We start from the raw sequence: 19,142 nt of genomic DNA, 5'->3' as shown, positions 1-19,142 counted from the left end.
CTCTTCTGGCCCCTTAGAATTATGGACTTTATTTCTCATTTGATTTTCTATTTTCACTCTATTTTCTTCTCACTTCCATTTTCTTTTCTTCCTAGACCTGGTCAGAAACCAGACTTCAGGACTGACTCTTATTCTCAGTTCACTCACTCAATTTCCCCCCCTAATCTCTGGGAAACTAATTTTATAGCTAGCAATCCTAGTTTTATTTCATACCTCTTTGTTCTCATTATCTCTTCATAGGTCTCTATTTGGATGCAACATTTCTGCCAGTGGGTAGACACCAATTAGAATGTGAAAATTAACCAAGTACTCTTACTTCCAGGATTAGTTATTGACTTGGCTCATTTTATTCCGTTCATTTCCTATAAATGACTTATGATCCTTGGTTGACTATATTTGGGAAGGTAGACTGGTTTAATGATTAGACATGGATGCCAGAGGTTTCACCTGCTACTGGGTTAGCTGGGCAGTTTTGCCAGGCCTTGGCTAGTCTCCCAAGCTTTGTGGCCCTGGCTGTCTACATGCTTGTTCCAAGCTCAGAGCCCTCAGGGCACTTGGATATTGGCTGGAACATTGGCTCCCAACTGTATGGCTGCCTCCCATTTGTCTGCTGGGACACAGCTTTCTATACTCAATTTTAAACATCACTATGTTCCTGTCTGCTCATCATTTTCCAGGAATTCACTGAAAATTTTCAACTTATGAACATCCTTATGAATATCTCAAACCCCATTTTTCCATGCCACAATGAGTTGGTCCTATCACTTCAGTAGGCTCCCATAAAGAAAGGAAGGAAGTTCCTAAGGTTAAAAGTTTGTGATTTTTAATTATACTTAATGGATCTTGCTACATTCCCAATTAAGCCATGAAATCAGTGTGTACATTTACTGAAACATCTAGTTTATAGGTCTGACTGGAGATAAATCCTTACCTTCTTGGCAGTTATAGTGGGTATCCACCCCAGCTGGATTCCATGTAGTCAAGATATAAAACCCAGCTGTCAGTCATATTTTACCAAAAGCTGTTGTTTTGGCAACAGAAAAATGACAAATCTCACAATTATCATAGAAGTTCCAAATTCTTGTACTTCTACCACACCAAGTCATTTAAGTTGCTTGTGTTAAGTAAATGAAGGTTAAGAAATTAGAGAAAAAGTAAGGGACTGAGGTTTCCTGGTCAGGGACTCACCCGTGTGGGATCGCAGGTGGACGGTGAGCTGGCTGGAGTTGCGGCTGGCATAGGGGCAGAGCTGGCATTTGTACGGCCGCTCGTCAGAGTGGATCCGCAGGTGCTTCTTGAGGCTACTGCTGTCCACGGCAGCATAGTCACACAGGTGACACTTGTGTGGCTTCACACTGGTGTGGCACCGCATGTGCATGGTCAGGTTGTCCTTCCGGCTGAAGCACTTGTCACAAAACTCACACTTGTGCGGTTTGTCTCCTTCAAACACATAAGGAGTCAAAGTTAAGGGTTTTTTGGTCAAGATGGCTACAGAGATTTGACCAAGATGGTAGCCTGGGCATATGGGTGTGCTGCCTCCTCCTGTCCAAATACCGAGAGAGGAAGATACTGAAGTCTACATCAGCATGTTGGGAAACAAGAATGTGTATCATTCATTGATAGCTCAGAAATCCTAAGGGACAGATGACATAAAAAATCAGATTGATGGAGGAAATTATAGGCCAAACCCTGCTTGGGAAAAATGGCAGTTGTTATAGAAGTACTCAGGATAAGAAGTGGCAGCTGTAGGGATCTTGGACAGCTTCATGAACCACATGGAGAAGGATCAGATGGACCCCTTCCTCTCACTTCTTGCAAACAGCAAGCAGCACGCCATCTCCCCCTAGGCTGTTGGTCAAAGGGCGCTGAGGTCAGAAAAAGAATCCAAGGGCCTGGTAGTTAGAGATGCCAGGGATAGCAGAAGATCACATACCCAGAACATTTCCATCCAGCCATGTTTCATCACTACCTCCAAGCCCAACCATTCCAGGCTGATATCTAAATAAAAGTTAGTTTACCCAATAAACAAATGCTTGGGGAAAGCCAGAACCAGAAAGACACGCCCAAGTCAAGAACTTAGTTACTAAAGCAAAGGGAAGAAATGAAATTAGCGAAATGAAAACTATGGACATCAAAATAAAAGTTCTAATAAGTTGACTAGCAAAAAGAGTGTTGAATGACAGCTATTGGTGGACATATGTCATCATACATTTGTCCACACCCACAAATGTACAGCAGCAAGAGTGCAACTTGGCCAGGTGCGGTGGCTCACACCTGTAATTCCAGTGCTTTGGGGGGGCTGAGGTGGGTGGATCGCTTGAGCCCAGGAGTTCGAGACCAGCCTGGGCAACATGGCAAAACCCTGTCTCTACACAAAATATACAAAATATTAGCTGGGTGTGGTGGTGCATCCCTGTAGTTCCAGTTACTTGGGAGGCAGAGGTGGGATGATCACCTGAGCCCAGGAGGTTGAGGTTGTGAGCGGAGATCATGCCACTGAACTCCAGCCTGGGTGACAGAGCAAGACACGGTCTCAAAAAAAATGGACCCGGCCGGGCGCGGTGGCTCAAGCCTGTAATCCCAGCACTTTGGGAGGCCGAGACGGGCGGATCACGAGGTCAGGAGATCGAGACCATCCTGGCTAACACGGTGAAACCCCGTCTCTACTAAAAAATACAAAAAACTAGCCGGGCGTGGTGGCGGGCGCCTGTAGTCCCAGCTACTCGGGAGGCTGAGGCAGGAGAATGGCGTAAACCCGGGAGGCGGAGCTTGCAGTGAGCCGAGATCGCGCCACTGCACTCCAGCCTGGGTGACAGAGCCAGACTCCGTCTCAAAAAAAAAAAAAAAAAAAAAAAATGGACCCTACTGTAAACTATGGTCTTTGGTTGAGAATGTTGTGAATGTTGTGTCAGTGCAGGTTCATCTATTGTAAAGATGCACGACTCAATGTAATGTTGGAAGGCTGTGCATATGGAGAAGCAAGGGGCATATGTGAAATATCTATCTTCTGGTCTTTAGGTTCAGTTTTGCTGTGAACCTAAAACCGCTCTTATAAAATAACAGAACAAAAACAAAAAACCATCTATTAAGAAAAATCTTAGAAATGGAAGATACAGTTAAAGAATCTCCCAAAAGGACAAGAGGAAAGATGCCAAAAGCTAAGACACGAAAACTCATTCTAGATGGTCCAGGACAGAACAGAGAAGAATTATTTCCCAACACTAAAGACAGCCATGTATCTTATTTAGAAGCAGGGTGGTCCAATTTCAGAACCCTAAGAATGGTGAGATCTGGAAGCTTCCAGAAAGAAAACCACCAGCAAAATGCTCATATCAGCATAAAGCTCCTCAGAACAGTGGATGCTGGCAAGATAGGAACAGGCTCTTCAACTTTCTATAGAAACTGTTTTAATAGATTCTTATACTTGAATTAGCATTCAGTGAGAGGAGAAGATAGTTGATATATGACTTGGTATCACACTTAAACAGTGTACACCAGAATAAAAGATAAGGGTGATGGTGAAGGTAAGATGGTAATATGAGAAAATAGTACAATGGAAAAAGTATAGCTTTCAGACAAGAGAAAAACAACCATCAAAAGACGGTTGGGGCGACTGGGCACGGTGGCTCACGCCTGTAATCCCAGCACTTTGGGAAGCCGAGGTGGGGGATTACCTGAGGTCAGGAGTTCGAGACCAGCCTGGCCAACATGGTGAAACCGTCTCTACTAAAAATACAAAAATTAGCTGGGCATGGTGGTGTGCACCTGTAATCCCAGCTACTAGGGAGGCTGAGGCAGGAGAATGGCTTGAACCCAGGAGGAGGAGGTTGCAGTGAGCTGAGATCACGCCACTGCACTCCAGGCTGGGTAACAGAGGGAGACTCCATCTCAAAAAAAAAAAAAAAAAAAAAAAAAAAAAAAAAAGACTTGGTTGGGCAGAATGGCTCACATCTGTAATCCCAACACTTGAGTCCAGAAGTTCTAGACCAGCCTGGGCAACATAGTGAGACCCTATCTCTACCAAAAAAAAAAAAAAAAAAAAAAAAAGGATTAGCTAGGTGTGGTAGTATACCCTTGTAGTCCCAGCTACTTGGGAGATTCAGGTGGGAGGATCACTTGAGCCCAGGAGGTGAGCTCTGATCATACCACTGCACTCTAGCCTAGGTAGCAGAACAAGAACTTGTCTCAATGAAACAAAAAAACCAAACAGCATAAAATAAAAATCACATCAAATATCAGATAACTAGATGTCAAACTAAATATTATAAACAAAAACGTATTACATTTCCCTCTTAAAGATCTAAATTATAGGTCAGATGTTGTGGCTCACACCAGTAATCCCAGCACATTGGGAGGCCGAGGCAGGAGGATTGCTTGAGGCCAGAAGGTTGAGACCAGCCTGGGCAACATAGGAAGAGTTCATCTCTAATAAAAGTTTAAAAATATATTTAAGTTAAATTAAGAAAAAAAGCCACTAAATGCTCTGAAGATACGTAAATCAAAGTGATAGGAACAGAATAAGAAATTCTAGAAAAATACTTTTAAAAAGTAGGAATATCGGCCGGGCGCGGTGGCTCAAGCCTGTAATCCCAGCACTTTGGGAGGCCGAGACGGGCGGATCACGAGGTCAGGAGATCGAGACCATCCTGGCTAACACCGTGAAACCCCGTCTCTACTAAAAATACAAAAAACTAGCCGGGCGAGGTGGCGGGCGCCTGTAGTCCCAGCTACTCGGGAGGCTGAGGCAGGAGAATGGCGTAAACCCGGGAGGCGGAGCTTGCAGTGAGCTGAGATCCGGCCACTGCACTCCAGCCCGGGCTACAGAGCAAGACTCCGTCTCAAAAAAAAAAAAAAAAAGTAGGAATATCAATTTTAGCATCAGGCAAAATAGAAATCATGGTGAAATTCATTAAAAACTTCATATGGATGAGAGAGTTCAGTATGTAGATATAAGTCAAACTTTTATGAGTATAACATGGCTTCACAAATGACATTTTCAAAAATGTCAGCTTGGAAGTTTTAGAATGTCTTTTAGGACGGTTTTTGTTAAAAATTAGATTACAAACTCTAGACACAGATAAGAGCTTCCTATTTCAAAACCTATAGCCGTGGCTGGGCTCGGTGGCTCACGCCTGTAATCCCAGCACTTTGGGAAGCTGAGGCGGGCAGATCACCTGAGCTTGGAAGTTCGAGACCAGCCTGGCCAACATGGAGAAACCCCGTCTCTACTAAAAATACAAAAAAATTAGCTGGACGTGGTGGCAACACGCCTGTAATCCCAGCGACTTTGGAGGCTGAGGCAGGAAAATCGCTTGAACCCAGGAGGTGGAGGTTGCGGTGAGCCGAGATCGCGCCATTGCACTCCAGCCTGGGCAACAAGAGTGAAACTCTGTCTCAAAACAAAACAAAACACAAAACGAAAAAAGCCTATAGCCTATAGCCTATAATGGCTTTAAAGAAGTTTGTAGACTTAAGTTCATTTTTAACAAAATGCTGAAATCAAGTGCACAGTATGCAATTCAAGAAACCAAAAGACAGAATTGAGGCTACGTACAGCACTTGATCAATAAAGGTAAAAATGGTGCTAAAGAAGGAAGGCTTAGCTCAAAAAGAGAGGATACCAACAGACCAGGGTTCTTAATCTCAACAGTACTGGCAATTCTTTGATGCTTGGTGCTTTCCTCTGCGTTGTAAGATGTTTAGCGGCATCCCTGGCCTCCACCCACCAGATGCCAGTAGAACACTTCCTTCCCCAGTTGTGACAACCAAAGATGTCTCCAGACATTGTTCCCCTGGGGGGCAAAATTGTACCTAGTTGAAAACCATTCCAACGGACTTTGGAAAAGCAGAAGGGGACTACGGATACACAAAGTCAATCGTGACTATTAAGCAGAACTTTACCCCAATAAATTTAGAAGACTGGATAAGATGGGTGATGGTCCAGGAAGATGTAAAATTACAAAGTCTAGATTAAAAGATCGAAAACAAGGCCGGGCGCGGTAGCTCACACCTGTAATCCCAGCACTTTGGGAGGCCGAGTGGATAGATCACGAGGTCAGGAGTTCGAGACCAGCCTGACCAAGATGGTGAAACCCCGTCTCTACTAAAAATACAAAAATTAGCCGGGCGTGGTGGTACGTGCCTGTAATCCCAGCTACTCAGGAGGCTGAGGCAGGAGAATCGCTTCCACCTGACAGACGGAGGTTGCAGTGAGTGAGATCGTGCCACTGCACTCCAGCCTGGGTGACAGAGCAAGACTCTGTCCCAAAAAAAAAAAAAAAGATCAAAAACAGGCTGGGTGTGGTGGCTCACACCTGTAATCCCAACACTTTGGGAGGCCGAGGCAGGCAGATCGGCCTTGAGGTCAGGAGTTCGAGACCTGCCTGGCCAACATGGTGAAACAGCATCTCCACTGTAAAAATACAAAAATTAACCAGGCATGGTGGTGCATGGCTGTAATCCCAGCTACTCAGGAGGCTGAGGCACAAGAATCACTTGAACCTGGGAGACAGAGGCTGCAGTGAGCCAAGACTGCACCATTGTACTCCAGCCTCGGTAAGAGGAAGACTGTCTCTCAAAAACAAAACAACCCAAAATGAAACAGATCGGTGACAATGAAGAATTATGTTAAAGATCTACTCTCCAAGGTGAATTGTTTATTGTTCGCAAGTATGTGCTGTAACTTCTGTGGAATTATGCTTCGCTGTCCCAGCAGCCTCTGGTTTGGGCATGACATACGCTGGCTAATGAAATATGACAGAAAGTGACAAGAATTGTTGTCAAGGGCCACTGTGTGGTTCCTCACACTTGTTTCTCTTGCCCAAGATACCCTGCAGTGTTCCAAATCAGGAGATTTAACAATTTTTTTTTACAGACGGAGTCTCACTCTGTTGCGTGGCGCAATCTCGGTCCACTGCAACCTGCACCTCCCAGGTTCAAGCAATTCTCCTGCCTCAGCCTCCCAAGTAGCTGGGATTACAGGCAGCCGCCACCACACCTGGCTAATATTTGTATTTTTAGTGGAGATGGGTTTCACCATGTTGGCCAGACTGGTCTTGAACTCCTGACCTCAGGTGATCCACCTGCCTCGGCCTCCCAAAGTGCTGGAATTACAGGCATGAGCTACTGTGCTCGGCCATCGGGAGATTTTTATCTGGGGTCTGCATGTAAATTTCACGGTCTAAGATCTGATATGGGATTACATTTTTATCTTCCCTACCTCTAGCTCCAGTTTAGCATTGCCTCCAATTATGGATGTAGGCAATGAACTACACTAACAACAGTGCTGGAGACGCTCGTCAATGGACCTGAAATGTGGTTGTACCACATTACACTCGCTGTAGTTCTCCAAGTTATCACTTATGCTCACTTCTGCACTTAGGGTAATTAACTTGCTAGCCACTAGGCTCCTGACATTAAATGCAGGTCTCTGGGACTACTGTGTATATTAACCGCCTGGGCTTGGGAGTGTCTCATTAAGATGCAGATTCTGATTCAGGAGGTCTGCGGTGCAGCCTGGGTTCCTGCATTTTGATCTACCAAGCTCCCGGCTGAAGTGGACATTTCTGGTCTTTGTACCAGTTTGGGTAGCAAGGGTTTAAAGTATGAAAATTGCACATTTAACATTGATGATTATATAATAATATGGTTTTTTAAAATGTGATATATCTTATTAGATTTAAAGACATATTTTTGAGAAGAGTCCATCCAAATTGCCAGCAGTGCACGGCAGAACAAAGGTCAAGAATGCCTTCATCTGGCTGTTCTGGACAGAGGCAGATCTACCAACTGGGTCCTGGAGAGAAGACCACAAGGAATGCAGCTGGGGTGACTGTGGGGGACAACGGCATATACGGAGCAGTCTTCAGTTGTCACTGAGGTTGACATTGCTATCTCAGCCTAATCTATACCTCCTCCTATGTTCCTAAGGATTGGAGCAGAGAGGGGATTGTGTGCACGTTCTACCAAACTTTCAAGGAAAGGCTTTTCCATAGTCAACTGTTTCAGAGCATAGGGAAAGATTTTGCTTCAGCTCACTTTATAACAGCTATCTGATACCAATGCCACATGAAGAAATACAAAGTGGGAAAAAAGTACAAACAAATCAATCTTCTTTACGAAGCTAAATAAATGCCACAGGAGCTAGCGATACAGGGCTCGGGGGATGGGTGGCTCACGTCTGTAATCCCAGCACTTTGGAAGGCTGAGGCAGGAGGATCACTTGAGGCCAGGGGTTTGAGACCAGCCTTGACAACACAGACCTCATCACTATAAAATAAAATAAAATTAGCTGGGCGTAACGGGGCATGCCTGTAGCCCAGCTACTCGAGAAGCAGAGACATGAGGATCACCTGAACCTGATCGCACTACTGTGTTCCAGCCTGGGTGACAGAGCAAGACCCTGACTCAAAAAAGTAAATAAATAAATAAATAAAAAGGAAAACGCAATACATTTGAAATGCAACGACTATTCCCAATTAAACACACACCTCAGAAAACCAACCTCAGAAAGCTAGGAATAAACTTGAATGCCATAAGTGATCTCAACCAAAATCCCAGGGCTTCTAACCCTACAACGATGGCGACATCAAAGCATGCCCACAATGAGGAAATAAGACAGATGGTTTGCGTTGACTGCTACTCTTCAATCTGAACTGAAGCACCAAAGCCAAGGCACACAAGGTCAAGTACAAAGTCATAAACAGAAAACTTATTTGCATATGTTAATGTTCTTAGGCAATCCAAAAGAACCACGTGTTAGAATCGCTGCCTCCCACTTACAGCTGGGTCAGAGACACCCTGACCTTTCCCCTCTTCCCTTGGTAACAGAACCTTCTTTGCAGCTGGGCACACGACCACACAGGAGAAACTTCCTTTTCCCAGCCTTCATTTCCACAGCTGGGCGTGGCCATGTGATTAAGTTCTGGCCAAACAGGCGAGCCCAAGCGATGTGCCTTTAAGGTGGCAGGAGGCCATTGTGGAGCAGGCTAATGAGAGTTGCACCCTTGGGATGACAAAGCAACGCAAGAGCCTGGGTCCCTGAAACCACCAGGCCGGTCCCACACCAGCCTGATCACTTACACCTGGAACATCACGGGGCAGAAATACTTTGGTTTTAAACCACCATTACATGAGTCCCAGTAGTCACAAAGGATGCGACTTCTGGGTCATGCCCCAAGGGAGGAATACTGTGAGGCCCCCATGCCTCTTCTCCTACTTTCCATTAGTTACATTCAGAGAACTAAAGCAGTCACCTTGGGCCCAGAGAAGTGGCCTAAGTTTGCTTACACTAGGGAGGCGCGTCTGCTTCCCCCACTCAAGAACAAGGCCTTATGTTATATGTCCTGGACCCCCAGCATGCTCTGCAGTACCTCAAGAAAACATTAATCCAGCCCCTGTACATCTCTTGGGGTCGACCCCAGCCCAGTGAACGTTCCAGGCCTTTAATTCTTGTGAAGGTTATCTTCTGAATTTTAAGATTTTTGGCCTCCACCCATTGAATGGCAGTAGCCTAGCCCCAGTTGAGAACAAGCGCTCAAGTTATTTTCAGGATAGAGTCACCCACTCTGAAATTCCTTAAATTGAGCTGCCTCATCTTTCCTCAAAGGGTTCCGGAACCTGCATGCTTTCACTGACATCGTCACCCTGGTAGTCTGTCTTTCAAGGTGAAGATCAAACATTTCCTTGCTAACACGCTTGTCATGAGGCACCGTCCCCAGGCAAAAGTGGCCCTCTATTATAATGCCCTCTATTAAATATTACATAGGGCCTCTATTAAAAGTGACCCTCTATTATAACATTACAATGCCCATCTTTCTGGACAGAGACCGCCATCTTTGTCCAAAAATCTCTGTCCTCTCAGTGAAGGGGCTCCAGAGGCTCATCTGGGCATGTGCTGCCCCTCCTAAAACCATCCCTCATGTCCCCTTGACGCTCAGTGTGGCCATGACTAAGTCCCGCTCATGTTCCCCTAGGTCACAAGGGCCGCTGCTTCTGAGTTACAGCCCGAGGGAGGCATGCCGTGGGCCCCCTGGTCTGCTTCCATTGCCCGCTGGCTAAGAGATGCAGAGAACTACAGCACCTGCCTCAGACCCAGAGGCTAAGCTATGTGTCCAGGATGGCAGAGCCACTGGACCAGCTGTGGACTATGTGCCTCTGAAGCTGTATTCGAGAAATAAACCAGATGACATTTAAGCCACTGAGAGTGGTTTCTGAAAGAACAAACCAATATCCTCCCTCAAACACACAAGTATAGGATTTGTACTATAGACTAAGGGTTGGCAAAGTGTTTTGTAAAGGACTAGGTGCTATTTTAGGGAGGACGGGCCTGGTGGCTCATGCCTGTAAGCCCAGCACTTTAGGAGGCCGAGGCAGGTGGATCACCTGAGGTCAGGAGTTCGAGACCAGCCTGGCCAACATTGCGAAACTCCGTCTCTACTAAAAATAGAAAAATTAGCCGGGCATGGTGGCAGGCACCTGTAATCCCAGCTATTTCAAAAGGCTGAGGCAGGAGAATCACTTGAACCTGGGAGGCGGGGGTTGCAGTGAGCTGAGATTGTGCCAGTACACTCCAGCCTGGGTGACAGAGTGGGACTCTGTCTCAAAAAAAAAAAAAAAAAAAAAGTATTTAAGGCTTTGTGCACCCTACAGTCCCTGTAGCAACTACCCCCTTGTAAGGCCAGAAAGCTACAAACAATAGGTAAACAAACGAGCATGCCAACAGGCTGAAGTTGCCCATGGGCTGCAGTTTGTAGACCCCTGGTATAGATCATGGCACTCCTTTGCTTCAGCACATCTTATTTGTCTTCTCAGCGCTCGCTGCCCTAAAAGAAAGCACCTTTAAGAAGCTACTTTATTCCTCTTCTAAGATTACTATAGCCACAGGCCTCTGTGTAGCTCATCCTGGCAACCTCTTCATCTTCATCTCATACCCCTTTGTTCCTTCTCCCAAGCCCACCCTACTAGACTGAGTTTCACGAGGCAGATGAGGCAGAGACCGTCCTGTTCATTACTGTGTCCCTAGCGCTTAATTCACATTCACTTCCTATCTTCTTACTGAGCTGTTGAACAGAGTGGATACCTACCCGTATGGATTCTGAGATGGCGGTCCAAGTCTTTCATGCCATGCACAGTTTTGAAGTGGCAACCTACAAAACAAAAATACAATTTTTTTTTTTTTTTTTTTTGAGATGGAGCCGTACTCTGTTGCTCAGGCCGGAGTGCAGTGGCACGATCTCGGCTTACTGCAACCTCCGCCTCCTGGGTTCAAGCAATTCTCCTGCTTCAGCCTCCCGAGTAGCTGGGATTATAGGCACCTGCCTCCACGCCCGGCTCATTTTAGAATTTTTGGTAGAGATGGGGTTTCACCATGTTGGCCAGGCTGGTCTCGAACTCCTGACCTCAGGTGATCTGCCTGCCCCAGCCTTCCAAAGTGCTGGGATTATAGGAGTGAGCCACCATGCCTGGCCTGAAAAATACAATTCTTAAAAGAGAACCTCAGTTGAGTGTGGTGGCTCATGCCTGCCATCCCCAAGCTTGGGAGACCAAGGTGGGAGGATCACTGGAGGCCAGAAGTTTGAGACCAGCCTGGGTAACATAGAGAGACCCCCATCCCCTCCTAAGATGCTGGGACTACAGGCATGAGCCACCAGGCCCGTCCTCCCTAAAATAGCACCTAGTCCTTTACAAAACACTTTGCCAACCCTTAGTCTATAGTACAAATCCTATACTTGTGTGTTTGAGGGAGGATATTGGTTTGTTCTTTCAGAAACCACTCTCAGTGGCTTAAACGTAATCTGGTTTATTTCTCGAATACAGCTTCAGAGGCACATAACTTTTAAAACAAAAAACTTAGCCAGACGTGGTGGTGCATGCCGTAGTCCCAACTACTCAGGGGACCGATGAGGGAAGATCACATGCATCCAGTGAGTTGGAGGCCGCAGTGAATTATGATCACACCACTATACTCCAGCCTTAACAGAGCAAGACCTTGTCTTGAGAGTCTGAGCCAGGAGAATTGACAGAACCCGAGAGGCGAAGGTTACGGTGAGCCGAGATCGCGCCATTGCACTCCAGCCTGGGCAGCGAGAGTGAAACTGTCTCAAAAAAAAAAAAAAAAAAAAAAACAGTTGCCAGGCGCGGTGGCCCAAGCCTGTAATCCCAGCACTTTGGGAGGCCGAGACGGGCGGATCACGAGGTCAGGAGATCGAGACCATCCTGTCTAACACGGTGAAACCCCATCTCTACTAAAAAATACAAAAAACTAGCCGGGCGTGGTGGCGGGCGCCTGTAGTCCCAGCTGCTCGGGAGGCTGAGGCAGGAGAATGGCATGAACCCAGGAGGCGGAGCTTGCAGTGAGCTGAGATCTCGCCACTGCACTCCAGCCCGGGCAAGAGAGCGAGACTCCGTCTCAAAAAAAAAAAAAAAAAAAAAAAAAAAAAGTGTCTGTATATGTATAACCTCAGGATGGAAGCTCCTACGAATCCAATGTTCTGGCGAGTCCCATGCTGAGCTCTGGATGCTACAGGACTCTTAGGCCCCACAGGGAAGGCTGTGTGTGCTGATGTAGATGCTCACAAGTTATCAGCATGCAAGAGTAACACGAGCAGGCAGCTCGGGGATTCACGCAGGGCTTGCATATCAGCACTTGGCTCAGAATGCTGGGTTTTATTCTTACCTGGGTAGCAACAGTTGAATGTCCTCTCTCCAAGGGTGGCCATTTGCTCCCTTGCCTCTGAGGGAAGAGTGATGACAGGGGTCTTCTGAGTGTCACTGCTTTCAGTTGAGAGGCAGGCTGCTTTTGGAACATCGTTATCAAGCTCTGAAGCTGAAATTGAGGCATAAGGTTTTGCTTAGTTTTTCAGTTATAACCACCATGCTAAGTCTTAGAATACAATAGGTTTAAGTTTATTTCACCTTCCTTCACCTTTCCAGAAATAATTAAAAACAAAAATGAAAGCCATGTGCCCAGGCACGGTGGCTCATGCCTGTAATCCCAGCACTTTGGGGGGCCGAGGTGGTGGATCACGAGCTCAGGAGTTCAAGACCAGCCTAGCCAATATGGTGAAACCCTGTCTCTACTAAAAATACAGAAATTAGCCAGGCGTGGTGGTGTGTGCCTGTAGTCCTAGCTACTCGAGAGGCTGAGGCAGGAGAATCACTGGAACCTGGGAGGCAGAGGTTGCAGTGAGCCCAGATCGTGCCACTGCACTTCATCCTGGGCAACAGAGCAAGACTCTGTCTTAAGTAAAAGGGGGAGAAAAAAAAAAGCCACGTATGCTCTGTCTTGCAAAAGTCCTCCTCCCCTTACCACAGTTTCCAAGAAGTACAGGGGACAGGACACTGTCACGTAACAGGGAAACTGGCAAAATCCAAACTAAAAAAAGTAATATATGAGTACTTCTTAAATGGTGTGAAGACTAGTTTTTTTCCAAACAATTTCTAATCCATCCCAGGCTGGTATTTCTGTAAAATATAATAAACACAAATTAGGAAAGAGTGGAATAAGACGAAAACAGCCCAAACATCGTTACCTACAGCAAAAAGCTGGATGACATGGCAATATCAAACTTTTGTTTTTAAGATGCTTACTCTGGATTTCTGATTTGTTTTGCCTCAGTTCAGCAAAAGGTCACAGGCCACACATCACTGATCTCCAGGATAAAACAGTTGTTTCAACAAATAACTTGAAAGAAGATGGAAGAGGAGAAAAACCAAAGACTGAGAGACTTGAGATGGTCGAAAACACTGTGACTCCTGATTAGAGTACACTGGAAAAGCTGTTTGAGATAGTAAGACGTGTGCTCACTTGCTGGAGTTTTGCTACAAGTGCTTTATACTTTGGTGTGAAAATGGAATTAGAGCTTAAAAAGCATTCCCCATAGTCTAAGGATGAATGTTGAAACATTTACAAGTTGTATGATGTGTAAGTTTTTCGTCAAAAATAATCCAGGGCAGGAGGAGAGCTGGCGTAAGGAGAAATGAGATTGGCCACATGTAATTAATGGTTGAAGTGGATCAGTAGGTGAGAATTCACTATATTATTCTATTTTTAGGAAGGTTGAACTATGTGAAATCGCCATTTTTGTTAGCCAAGACGGTCAAATAATTTCATGTTTCAATCTAATATGTAGGTTTTAAAATTCCTATAGCAAAGATTAAATACTCCTAGAAGATTCTGAAATATCTCAAAATAGACTTAAATCTAAAAGGAAAAAAGGTCCTCTCAAGGTCTGAAGTTTTGTTTTTGAAACGGAGCCTCACTCCGTGACCCAGACTGGAATGCAGTGTCACGATCTCAGCTCACTGCAACCTCTGCTTCCTGGGTTCAAGCAATTCTCCTGTGTCAGACTCCCAGGTAGCTGGGATTACAGGCGTGCACTACCACGCCTGCCTAATTTTTGTATTTTTAGTAGAGACAGGGTTTTTTTTTTTTTTTTTTTTTTGAGACAGAGTCTCGCTTTGTCGCCCAGGCTGGGGTGCAGTGGCCAGATCTCAGCTCACTGCAAGCTCCGCCTCCCGGGTTTACGCCATTCTCCTGCCTCAGCCTCCCGAGTAGCTGGGACTACAGGCGCCCGCCACCTCGCCCGGCTAGTTTTTTGTATATTTTTTAGTAGAGACGGGGTTTCACCATGTTAGCCAGGATGGTCTCGATCTCCTGACCTCGTGATCCACCCGTCTCGGCCTCCCAAAGTGCTGGGATTACAGGCTTGAGCCACCGCGCCCGGCCTAGAGACAGGGTTTCACCATGTTGGCCAAGTTGGTCTCGAACTCCTGACCTCAAGTGATCCCCCACCTCAGCCTCCCAAAGTACTGGGACTATAGTCATGAGCCACTGTGTGCAGCCATCTAAAGTCTTAAAAGATTGACTAGCTTATGAATTATAGGCCAAGATCTGGGACTTTCTCTGTTCCAAGGTTATTATAAGAGGCGGATTTCACTTTTATTGGAGGATTTGCGGGGGTAAAGGAATCTTAGCATGAGAAGCTGTACGGCACAGTGGTGAGGGCCTCGGTCTTAGGCAGAGGGTTTGCTCAGCCATGTGCTGTGCTACTGGAGAGCTACTTAACCTGAGCTTCAGTTTACTCATTTGCAAAAGGAGACAACATACATGCCTCAGAGCTGCAGAGTTAAACAAGATGAAAAAATATAAGCTGTCAGTACAGTGCTCAGTCTGAGTAAATGCAATTATGTGGCTTCAGATGTCACAAGTGAGGACTACAGATTTCACATCCTAGCAGTTGTGCTCGAAGCCCCTTAACAAGTGATCTTGTCCAGTGGCTCTCAACTGGGGACCATTCTACCACCAAAGGACACTCAGCAATGCCTGGGAACATTTTCAATTGTCAATGTTTCTGTTTGCATGCATGCGTGAGAATGGCATCTAGTGGGTGAAGGCCAGGGATGCTGCTAGACATCCTATAGTGTGCAGGACAGCCCCCACAAGGAAATGATGCAGTCCCAAAGGTCAATAGGGCTGGGGTTGAGAAAGTCTGCATTAGTCCTACTCCCAATGTTTCTTCCAAGTGTAATTCTGATACTGTCACTATCAACTAGATCATGGGTTCAATGTAGTTTCCCAGGCCTTACCCTATAGTCACTGAAAACTTAGGGCAGGCAGAGGGTGGTAGTGTGGATCAAGTAGGGATTTGTGATTCCAAGGACTTGCGATTTTTGAGACACGGTCTTGCTGTCACCCAGGCTGGAGTACAGTGGCACCAACATGGCTCACTGCAACCTCCACCTTCCAGGCTCAAGCCATCCTCCTACCTCAGCCTCCCGAGTAGCTGGGACCACAGGCATGCACCACCACACCTGGCTAGTTTTTGTTATTTTTTTTTGTAGAGACAGGGTTTTGCCACATTGTCCATGCTAGTCTCAAACAATCTAGAGCTAGATTGCTAGAGCTCAAGCAATCCGCCCACCTTAACCACCGAAAGTGCTGGGATTAGACATGAGCCACCACACCTGGCCTCAGGGACTTGCATTTTTGAAGCACTTGCCAGAGGATTCTGCTGTATTACTTGCAAGTCCTTGCTACTCAAAGGGCGGTTCCTAGAGCACCAGCATCACCTGAGAGCTTGTTAAAAATGCAGAGTCTCGGCCGGGTGCAGTGGCTCACACCTGTAATCCTCTAGCACTTTGGGAGGCCAAGGCGGGCAGATCACGAGGTAAGGATATCAAAACTATCCTGGCTAACACAGTGAAACCCGTCTCTACTAAAAAAAAAAAAAAAAAAAAAAAAAAAAAATTAGCCAGGTGTGGTGGCGTGTGCCTGTAATCCCAGCTACTCAGGAGACTGAGGTAGAAGAATCGCTTGAACCTGGGAGGCAGAGATTACAGTGAGCCCAGATCGTGCCGTTGCACTCCAGCCTGGTGAGTGAGACTCCATCTCAAAAAAAAAAAAAAAAAAAAAAAAAAAAAAAAAAGCAGCAGAGTCTCAGGCCTACAGAACCAATCCACACTTTAGCCAGATCCCCAGGTGACTCTGGAGCACAACACATTACGATTTGAGAAGCACAGCTCACAGCCAGTGGTTCTCAGACATGAGCGTGTATCAGAATTGCCTAGAAGGCTGCTTACAACACAGGTGGCATAGGCTCCCCCTCCGGAGTTCCTGATTAAGTAGGTATGGGGTGGAGCCAGTGATTTTTCGCTTCTAACAAGTTCCCAATTGATGCCGATGCTGGTCTGGGAACCATACTTTTTTTTTTTTTTTTTTGAGACGGAGTCTCCCTCTGTCGCCCAGGCTGGAGTGCAGTGGCCGGATCTCGGCTCACTGCAAGCTCCGCCTCCCGGGTTCACGCCATTCTCCTGCCTCAGCCTCCCGAGTAGCTGGGACTACAGGCGCCCACCACCTCGTCCGGCTAAGTTTTTTTTTTTTTTTTTAGTAGAGACGGGGTTTCACTGTGTCAGCCAGGATGGTCTCGATCTCCTGACCTCGTGATCCGCCCGTCTCGGCCTCCCAAAGTGCTGGATTACAGGCTTGAGCCACCGCGCCCGGCCGGAACCATACTTTTGAGACTCTTACTCTGTGAGCAAGAAACTGGCTCAGATGCTAAAGGCTGCAGGACTGGAAGTTTTCAGCTCATTGGAACCCACACTTGCCAGATCTGCAACCCATCCTATGGCCCTCAGGGGAAGACACAAAGCCTCATTGCTTAGCAACTCACATAGGAGAAGAGAAAACCATGAAACTCTAATTCCACAGAAGTCAAGCAACACTGGAAACAAATCTAAGTGAGGTACTGTATAACACCGTGGTTTGGGGAATAGACTGGGAAACCAGTAAGTTTCAAGTTTTACCACTTATCAGCTGTGTCCCCCTGGATAAGATACTCAACTTCCCTGTTCCTCAGTTTCCACATCTGTGAAATGGGTATTATGGCCATCTCATTAGCTTAGATGAAGTTCTTTAGTATATATATGAGAACCTCGTGTGTTAGTCAATACTGTATAAATGCTATTAGTGTTATTCACTGATAATACACACATAAGATTCTACCAGATTCTCAGAGAAAAACGCGTGTTTTCAATGGAAACTAGAAAATAAGAGGTGGGTTAAAGGATGACCCAGATAGAGCCTCTGATGAGGTGTGAGGAGCCTCAGATTTTTACGTTTAGACATCCAGGAAACCAAGGAAGGGCCGAAGCCCACTCTCCTGGGAAAGGTGCAGCGGGGGGAGGCCCTCGGCCTCTGGAAGTGGGGGTAGGCCACATTTGACAATTAGAAACCAGGTGAGCACCGCGAGGGTTTTAACCCCTGGGGAAACGGATGATGTTCCCTCAGTAAAGGTTCCTCTGGCCCCTCCGTCATTTTACTGGTGGGACAGGAAGTCTACTAGTTACTTTCCATTTTATTTTCCTCCAAAAGCTACTTGAGTTGCAAAGACACTTGCAAATTCAGAGTGACCCAACCTTAGTAAAAAATGTACCCCCTTGCCAGTGTCACAGACCAAAGATGCTAGGATAAAAAGTCAGCTGGAAGACGGCTTTTTCTCCGAAGTGGTGGCTGGGGTTGAGACACACTACTGGGCCGGCAGAGTCTGCGTCCTGCTCCCACAGAAGGCACCTCTACTCCAGGACGCACAACACCCTCCCCATGCCCGAAACACTGGGTGCGGCTCCAGAAGGCGCGTCGCAGCGCCTGCTGCAGGAATCCAAAGTAGCTCAGTGAACTGGCTTTCAACCCCAGCCTGGGGTTATTCAGCAACTCTTCTATTAACACCTCCCACAAAGACTCAGCATCCCCAGTACCTCCCCAGCTTCCCCTAGGCGCAGAGATCAGCAAGAGCCCCGCCCCTCCCCCCAAGGGGGCGGATGCTGTAAGTCTCACCTGCCTATCTCCGTCCCAGGCCTTGGGCACAAGGGTGGTTATACTATTCTGGTTATGGTAGCTCCACCCGGACAAACTATTTTAACATACAAGTTATTAGTTTAGTAGAGCCTTCATTAAACTACTCCCCTCCACCACCTCCTCGGGAAGGTGTGGTCAAAGCCCACCAGACCGACTGTAGTGGAAGTTGACGCGGAAGTTGGAAAGCCTGCGTCTCTGGAGGGGTGAGCCTCCCCGGAGAGGGAACCCGACATCCTCCTTTCCGCGCCAGGAAAGAGCGGGGGAGAAGAGGAAGTCCAGTTACAACTCCTTTCCTCACCCTCTTAAGGGAAAGGTATCGGCTAACCACGGGGAGCTGGGAGCCGAGGAGAAAGTAGGAACCTGCAATCTCTTAATCTAAGCTCAAAATAAGCAAAAAGGGAAGCGCCTTAGAAATGCAGATTCCCCAGCCCCACCCCCGAGATTCCAATGGAGGCGGGGAACGGGCAGGGGCGAGGGGGTCCCTAATGTGCGGGAGGAATTCGGCGAGCGAGAAAAGGTCCCCTCCCGTAGGCTCTTCTGAAGCGGAGGATCCCCGGACGAAAAATGCTGCCCAGGGGGCTTAGGGTAGCCGAGGATCTCCTTGCTACATCCTGTGTCCACGTGGCAGCCGAGGAGGGGGTGTGGGGGCCGCCTGTTAAGTGAGACAGTATCACTGCTCTATCCCCACCACGGCTCCCACTTCGCTCAGATAAAATGCAGAGCTCTTACCGGGGCTCATGGCCGCCCCCCACCCCCCACCGCCTGCCCCCATCACCTCTCCGGCCTC

At 46.9% G+C, this 19,142-nt stretch overlaps 1 protein-coding gene across 3 annotated transcripts in view; it reads right to left on the bottom strand.

Annotated features, from left to right (window-relative positions):
• Positions 1–19,142, bottom strand: part of LOC105470663 (ZFP64 zinc finger protein) — a 100,952-nt gene that overhangs the window by 5,050 nt on the left and 76,760 nt on the right. For all 3 annotated transcript variants that reach the window (XM_011722840.3, XM_011722841.2, XM_024789392.2), the window contains 3 exons: positions 12,677–12,826; positions 11,085–11,147; positions 1,189–1,440 (listed from right to left, as the gene is read on the bottom strand). In XM_011722840.3, the coding sequence (XP_011721142.1) occupies positions 1,189–1,440; positions 11,085–11,147; positions 12,677–12,826 (465 nt within the window). The remainder of the gene's footprint in view (positions 1–1,188; positions 1,441–11,084; positions 11,148–12,676; positions 12,827–19,142) is intronic.

The sequence above is a fragment of the Macaca nemestrina genome, chromosome 15 (assembly GCF_043159975.1).
Source record: "Macaca nemestrina isolate mMacNem1 chromosome 15, mMacNem.hap1, whole genome shotgun sequence".
NCBI classification, from domain to species: Eukaryota; Metazoa; Chordata; class Mammalia; order Primates; family Cercopithecidae; genus Macaca; species Macaca nemestrina.
This window is presented reverse-complemented; position numbering and strand designations above follow the sequence as displayed.